This window comes from Myxocyprinus asiaticus, chromosome 43, assembly GCF_019703515.2.
Source record: "Myxocyprinus asiaticus isolate MX2 ecotype Aquarium Trade chromosome 43, UBuf_Myxa_2, whole genome shotgun sequence".
NCBI classification, from domain to species: Eukaryota; Metazoa; Chordata; class Actinopteri; order Cypriniformes; family Catostomidae; genus Myxocyprinus; species Myxocyprinus asiaticus.
The window spans coordinates 20,929,962-20,938,036 of record NC_059386.1 but is presented as its reverse complement, the minus strand read 5'-3'; the positions used below and the strand labels follow the sequence as shown (position 1 = coordinate 20,938,036).

Here is an 8,075-nt window from a genome sequence, read left to right as displayed (position 1 = left end):
AGGATAAAGAGCACAGGAGTACAAACTGTGTGAAGTAATTTCGATTGTCAAACACAAGAATGAGGTGTCAATTAATGTACTACACGAGTATAATCCATCTATGCACAAAATATACAAGTACTTTGGGCAGGAGGCGGGATGGGTGTAGAGGGTTAAAATCTGTTTTGTGTTACTTTATGTGAAAAGAATTTTGAGCCTGTTTGATTCACCTCTAGAGCCACAATCAAAATGTAACTTGATCTACATGTGGGAAACTGCAAAAAGAATTATGTGGTATAAACATGTTCCCGGCAGTCCAAAGGAGGAGATCAAGAGGAAATGAAATCTTACATCTCATTACAGTGCATAAAGTCAAACCACAAGCATGCATATTTTTACCTGCATCTAGGCAGTCAACATTTACCAGAACCATACAACAATTCTGAGGCTGTTGTCTTGCATAAATAGAAATGCTTCTCAATCGCCAGTTATCAACCATGATTCATACCCCTCTCCACCCTGCAAGGTCTCAGAGTTCAGTTCTTGTTGTCATACTGCATTACCCTCTCCATATTTTCTGCCCTTTGATCTTCAGCTCCTGGTTTCCATCTTAAATGGTAAGTTCATCGAAAAAATAAAATTCTCTCATCATTTACTTGCCCTCATGCCATCCCAGATGTGTATGACTTTCTTTCTTCTGCTGAACACAAAGAGTTTTAGAAGAATATCTCAGCTCTGTAGGTCCATACAATGCAACTGAATGGTGATCACCTTGAAGTTACAAAAAGGAGATAAAGTCAGCATAAAAATAATCCATTAGACTCCAATGGTTTAATCAATGTCTTCTGACATGATCCAGATGATTTTGGGTGAGAACAGACCAAAATGTAATTCATTTTTCACTGTACATCTTGACAACAGTCTCCTTGGCAAGCATGATTTCAAGCTCAATTACACTTCCTATAGCACCATCTAGCGCTCTGTGCATGCTTCAAACACAAGGCAGTGTAATCGAGCTTGAAATCATGATCGTGTCTAGAGACTGCGATGACAAGATGTACAGTGAAAAAGGAGTTACATTTTGGTCTGTTCTCACCCAAAACCGACTGGATCGCTTCAGAAGATATAGATTAAACCACTGGAGTCTGATGGATTACTTTTATGCTGACTTTATCGCCTATTTGTTCATCTATTATAAGCTATTTATTTACATTTTACTATATTACAATCCAAAAAAAGCAAGGGTATGATGCTTAAACACAACTACACCAACACTGAAATTGAGAAAATGACTTCAGTTACATCATTGATTTTGTAGTTCAAGCAATTTTTACACTAAATCTGAGCATAGATGGGCTAAATCTGTCTGTCAAAGAGTCCCGAGTTTGGTCATAACCCAAAATGTGCAGTTGTTATTTGGTTTGATTCCTTAGTGTAATTCTAGCTAATGTGTTTTTTTTTTTTTTTTTTTTACACGCGTTTGAGACTTACATATTCATTTTGCAAGTGTTCAAAAATATGTCAGTCATTAGCTACAGATTCTCATTTACAATGTTCATGACTTCTACACCAAACCAAAATGTCCCTTCTCTTATCAGAGAATGGGGTAGGATAGGGTGTGTTGAAATGTGTATAGTGTAATGTGTAAGATTGAAACTGTCACACACCCACTTAGCATAGAGGTATGTTGTTTCAGTAAATGTACAATTTACATTTACTGCAGATGCACATGCCTTGAGCAGGAGATATTAAAGGAATATTTCAGGTTCAATACAAGTTAGCATCGACGGACAGCCTTTGTGGCATAATTTTGATTACCACAAAAAAATAATTAACTCGTCCGATGTTTGCTTACATAAAAAAGCAAATATTGAGGTTACAGTAAGACACTTACAATGGAAGTGAATGGGGCCAGTCCATAAACTGTTTGAAAAGTATAGTCACAAGATGCAAAAATTATTCTTTAACATTATTTTACTTAGACAAAATAAGGAATTTACTGCCGTTATTATGCCATTTTCCAGTTACATCATCATGTCAACTAAGATTTTTCATACACAAAAATCATGTTATAATGTTTACATCTTGTGGCTATACTTTTGAAACATTGTGTATTTTAACGTTTATGGACTGGCCCCATTCACATCCATAGTAAATGCCTCACTCTTACTGCTTTTATTTTTAAATACAAAAAAGGACCAAATTATTTTTTGTGGTAATCAACATTCTGCCACAAATGCTTTTGATTAAGCTTAACTTGTTTTGAACACGGAACATTTCTTTAATTTTATATCACTACATACATACAATAGACTAAGTTTGAAAATGTGTTATGGCTTTTAAAATTGAGAGAATTAAAAACATTTTTTATTATTATTGAATACAGTTATTTTTGAGCAAAGCAATTGCTGTGTGAGTACAAAAGGATGAACTTTTGAAATGCAATTTGTGTGCTTATGATGTACAGAGTGCTCATTAAATTCCACTATCCTCTTCAGAGTTGCAAGGTTAGATGGTAAAACATTTTTTTTTTTTACAAAAAACTGGTTCATATATTTAAGCCTTGCATATTTTTTTTTTTTTTAAACACATTTAGAAGATACTATGACAATCACATTTTAGTTCATTTTACAGAAGTTCAAATCCATTTCATGGGCCAAAATGAGAAACTAATAACAACAAACATTATTACACAGCCATATTAAACAGTCACTCGGTTTTCAGTTTTTCAGCTTGGTCATCGTTGATACCCATGAAATAAAAAAAAAAAAAAAAAACTGTTAATAAAATTATAAAAGCAAAATTCTTTCTCCATCACTTCTTTGCTACTTTTCTCTTCTTTTTGTCTTCTACCCTGGAAACAGCTGCTTCATTGTTCTGGGCGACCCTCTTTTTTGTTTTCTCAGTCACTGTTTGCATGGTATCCCAAACCTCATCCTCCTCTTCCTCTGCTTTTACCTCCTCGACATCTCCAGTAACATCAACACTAGATGACTGAAAGAGAAGAGTATATAAAGAATCACAAAAATGTGTCACTTGAAAGCAGTGTATTTAAGAACACAATCAGGCATCAGTGAGGAAATTACTTGTATTGTAATGTTGCTCTTGACTGGTAGTTACATAAAAGCAAATCATCGAAATGATGCCCTCTTTGACACTAAACTGTTGCTTACCTCCAGTTCTCTTCTTGAGAGCAGCACGCAATTGAGTCGTGACTTCAGATACACCTGCAATGAGAAAATATGTTAATAAAATGGCCATTTATACAAGCACAACACTGAGTAGGAGGCACTCATGATAATATGTTGTTTGCAACAGATAGAAAAGAGGAGATGAGCTAAACAGAAATTAAAGGAGAGAGAGGGATGAAGTGCAGAGGGAAAGGAAAGAGAGACAGAAGGTACTGCTAAAGAAACCTGGATTTTTGTGTGCTCATACCTTGTGTTGTAAGGAACAATCCTCCAGGCTGTGTACTCTCAGAAAACGATCTAAACCACATGAGGCCACCAATGGGAGAGATGGATGGCACTGCAACCCCCGCACTGCCCCTGCCAGACCCTTGAGACACCCACACACAAGCCCTGTGGCACGACGCAGGCAGACAGAGAAGAGAGTGGGGTCAGACAACAACTCTCTCAGGAGTTCAATATTATACTGCATATCTGGAGACTGGTTGGCTAAATACATCTTTAATACTAGCCAAACGCACAGATCCAGGGCACATAAGGACAAAAAGCACAAGCAATTGACCCTTTCTCAATTAAAACACCTGAATATGCTTTTGTGCACATCCAATTCTGCCAGAACAAAATAAGTGAGCACCCTCATACTACTTACCTTTCCGGAGGTCCAGGATGGCGAGCTGCCCGTGAGTATTACCCACAACCACTGTACCCTGACTGGCAGGGAGAGAGAGTGCTGTGAGGGGGTACTCTCCAAACTTGGCCTCCATCACTGGCCTCCTCTGGGATGTTGAGGGGTCATACACTCGCACCTGATGGAGGAAGGAACAAAGATGAGCGGGACAAATCTGTCCAATTTGATCACAAATCTTTAAAAAGCAACAGCTAGTCATGGATGATGATAATAATAATAATAATTAAAGCACAAAAGGAAAAATATGATAATCTCAAATATATTCATTTATAGCTGGAAAAATCAATTAAATGTATGTATGAATAAATATGTAGTGGGTATATACACAGTGCAGTTCACATTGGAAATCTGACATTCATAATTATTTTATTTTTTTAATCCCCTTTTCTCCCTAATTTTGGAATGCCCAATTACCACTACTTACTAGGTCCTCGTGGTGGCACGGTTACTCACCTCAATCTGGGTGGCGGAGGACAAGTCTGAGACAGTCAATCCGCACATCACGTGGCTCGCTGTGCATGACACTGTGGAGACTCACAGCACGTGGAGGCTCATGCTACTTTCTGTGATCCATGCACAACTTACCACGTGCCCCATTGAGAGCGAGAACTACTAATCACGACCACGAGGCGGTTACCCCATGTGACTCTACCCTCCCTAGCAACTGGGCCAATTTGGTTGCTTAGGAGACCTGGCTGGAGTCACTCAGCACGCCCTGGATTCGAACTCGCGACTCCAAGGGTGGTAGTCAGCGTCAATACTCGCTGAGCTACCCAGGCCCCTCTGACATTCATAATTTAATTAAACCTGGTAAAAAGCTTTATGACTTTGAAAATTAAGATAGAGAAATATGATGCAAAATTAATAAGAACTATTAAGAAACTACCCTATAGAGCTGTTCACGTTGTAGTCCAAAAACCTGGAAAAGAATTCGCCATGGGTTCCCCAGCATTTTCCTATGGGTTTTTATAATGGGGGTTTTAAACTCTAAAATAAGGTCTGTGGTAAACATTATTTGATATGTGGACATTTTGTTCTACAACATAAATTATACACTTTCATACCTCAAAAGTGAATTTTGAAGCCGTATTGAAATGCATACTTTTTTTAAAAACTCCAAAATTCACGTTTGAGGCATGAATGTGACTAATTTATGTTGTAGAACAAACCGTCCACATATTGTCAAATCATGTTTACCACAGACCTCATTTTACTCATAAATTGAAAAACCCCATTATAAAAATCCATAGGAAAATCCAGAGGGAACCCATGGCGAATTAGCCTTCCGGGTTCACCTACAAATTATCGTCATGGCTGAATAGCTCTATTTCTAGGTCACAAATCAAATTAGCAAATAAGTGACATTGACCATATTAACTTCTTTGTACAAAAGGTCAGATTTCCTTGCTTGCTTCAAATGAAGCACACAAGATGCTCTTTGGAACATTCTCAAATCATGTTGGTATAACATGGATCATCAAGTTTTGCACAAACTTGCATGCATGCTGTCATTAAAGCAAAGGGGGGACAAACTAAATACTAAGTCTGAAATTCATGTTGATTTTCCACTCAAATCATTATGCTGATAATAGAATTTGTTATGAAATAAATTATAATAAGTTAGAATAATACAAAATAGTAGCATTTTCACATGTGGACTTTTGAACGGCACTGTATATACTGTATAAAGGCAGAAAGCTTGAACAAACCTGGTGGTGTCCAGTACATGTTACTATTTTATCCGAGTCTGGGATAAAGCCAATGTCTCTCACCCACACAGGTACTCGCATGTCTAACCAGTCATGGGCCACCTGATCATTTTCAGAAAAAAATATACAGTACAGTCAGTACAAAACAGCTATCATAAACTACTGGGGACTGAAATGTTTCTAGTATTTTTAGCCTTACGTTTTTGGCTGTGAATATTGGTTTATCAGGTCTCTCCAGGTCCCACACTTTGAGAGGGTTCTCCTTCCCCCCTGTAGCCACACAATGACGCTGTGAGGGATTTTGTCGCATTCTGCAAATTCCATTTCCAACATTTACTTCAACCTAAGGAAAAAGAGAGATTGGGTTGGATCTGCAATTGGAAGATTCTCAAGAAAATCTCCTGGTCCTTTCTCACTTCAAAATAAACAAATAAGAAATTATATTCTGCAAACAGAGAGTGAATCTTATTTTTAGGGCCATTAAGATTTTTTGCATTGTGAGATCACATGGTCATCATAATATTCTCATTACCGCAACATGAAAAAAATATATATATTTAATGCATATAGCATTTATACATCATAGCAGAAGTCCCTCGGTCCTGCCTTTCATTTCATACTATACTGTAATACAGTACAATAAATAAATAAATAAAATTACATGGGAAATTAGATTTTTATTCAACATCAAGATTTTAGCTCAACCATTTTTAATAATCTATTTGCTGTTTTAAGTTTACTTAAATAGTTTAAGTAAAAAAAAAAAAAAAAAAGCATTTTTAATGTACAAACATTCCATGTAGCCTACAAGCCTAAAATAAGGCTATAAAAAATGCAGGTAACACTTTACAATAAGACTCCATTTGTTAAAATTAGTTAACAATATTAGTTAACATGAATTTTCAATGATCAATACTTTTTCAGTATTAATTAACCTTGGTATATGATATTTCAACATAACAACATACAACATAAAACATTTTTAATCAAAAGTTGTATATAGTTAACAGCATTAATATTAACAAATGGAAGATTATTGTAAAGTGTTACCAAAATGCATGTATAATAATTATACAAGAATTAAAAACATGACATTTCAAATATTTTTAGATGAAGAATAGCATGTCACAATCCAGGACACTGCTGTCACGGAGTAAAATTTCATTTGAAATACCAATGTTCAGACAGACAGATTTGAAAGAAGTGAGCCGTCTTGATGGGTACAAAACATCCTCCCAATTTTACCAGCCCAGCAAATTACAGATCTCAGCAACAGTAGAGGGTACAATAACTGGGGCAAATCGAAGGTGAGATGTCGTCCAATTACACGCGAGTACACTAGGCAACTTACTGTGTCTGTACTGCCTTCTTTCCACACTTTCAGAAGTCCCGACTCCACACACGTGATCAAAGAACTGGAAAAGTGAGAGGTGCAAAGAATGATGATCATATATAAAGATCAATAAAAATAAATTAAATAATAATAATAATTAATTTATATATCACAATGGAGAAAAGCTTAAAGTATTGAGAGCCACCTGTCAGTTACTGCCAGTCCTGTAAACCTGCCTTGGGAAGGATCCCCACATTCTCTGCTCCCTGTAAAGATCCCCTTATCCGTGCTGAATGTTTTCACTGTGCCATTTACACTACCCACCAGCACCTGAAAGACACATACATATAGACAAAGACATACTATTAATGCCAATCTCGAAACCATGGTGTTTAATTTGTTTTTGCATTTCTCTATCTTGCTTACCTCTGATTCGTGTGTATCTCCCCATGCCATCACACACACCTCCTGATCTCGACTCAAACAGCTCATCTCACAAAAGTTAAACGCCTGCTTTTTGATGAGACTCACCCCTTGGGTTGAAATATGGATAATTACAAGACATTAGTTTAGGGCCATGATGTGGTGCCAACTCACGTGTTCCATACACGTCTAGCTAGCTAGTTAAGAAAATCAGACAATGTATCGACAAAAGGACGGATTGCTCCCAACAACACCTTACCTTTTAATATACCCGTTTCAGATCCAAGCCATATTGAGCACATTTGGCTGTTGGCAGCCATTTCAATTGAAATGGGTGATATTGAGCTAGTAAATTGATCAAAACAGTGCTCCACGTTACTGTGCGCATACAATGTCGTCCGGGTGTGACGCGCTATCAAAGAAGTTTGGTTCCGCTCTACATTAAAAAGTAAAAGTATAATTATATCGTGCAGTTATAGGGGCAATAGTTATAGTGCAAAATTGGTCAACTAATGCAAATAATTTTGAAACAGCAAGATGCTTTTCCGAGTAACAAATTAAGATAATGCTTACTCAAAATAACTACTTCAGAAAAAAGTGCACAGTCTCCTATTAATTTCAAACCCATTTGGCATTTTAAAACATCTCAAGTATTCTATACACAAATTAATCTTCATTGTGATTGGATCTGTCAAAGTAAACCCACTTTGAACATTTTTCATAACAAATCTCTAAGCCTCACTTAAAAAAAACAA

At 36.6% G+C, this 8,075-nt stretch overlaps 1 protein-coding gene across 1 annotated transcript; it reads right to left on the bottom strand.

The window, feature by feature from the left end:
* Positions 1 to 2,324: 2,324 nt before the first annotated feature.
* On the bottom strand, positions 2,325 to 7,723 carry wdr74 (WD repeat domain 74). Its single transcript, XM_051685903.1, has 10 exons — positions 7,580 to 7,723; positions 7,324 to 7,430; positions 7,103 to 7,227; positions 6,916 to 6,979; positions 5,764 to 5,907; positions 5,565 to 5,666; positions 3,817 to 3,973; positions 3,418 to 3,560; positions 3,153 to 3,206; positions 2,325 to 2,973 (listed from the first exon to the last, which is right to left on the bottom strand). The coding sequence occupies exons 1-10, from the start codon at positions 7,638 to 7,640 to the stop codon at positions 2,794 to 2,796; spliced, it is 1,137 nt and encodes a 378-aa protein (XP_051541863.1). The 5' UTR covers positions 7,641 to 7,723; the 3' UTR covers positions 2,325 to 2,793.
* Positions 7,724 to 8,075: the final 352 nt, after the last annotated feature.

Excerpts from the sequence above, each read along its gene's own strand:
- wdr74 (XM_051685903.1), bottom strand. The coding sequence starts at position 7,640 with ATGGCTGCCAACAGCCAAATGTGCTCAATATGGCTTGGATCTGAAACG. Across the intron at positions 3,974-5,564 it reads CATGTACTGGACACCACCAG|GTGCGAGTGTATGACCCCTC; the intron begins GTTTGTTCAAGC and ends TTCCTCCATCAG. Across the intron at positions 3,207-3,417 it reads ATTGTTCCTTACAACACAAG|GTGTATCTGAAGTCACGACT; the intron begins GTATGAGCACAC and ends TTCTCATTGCAG.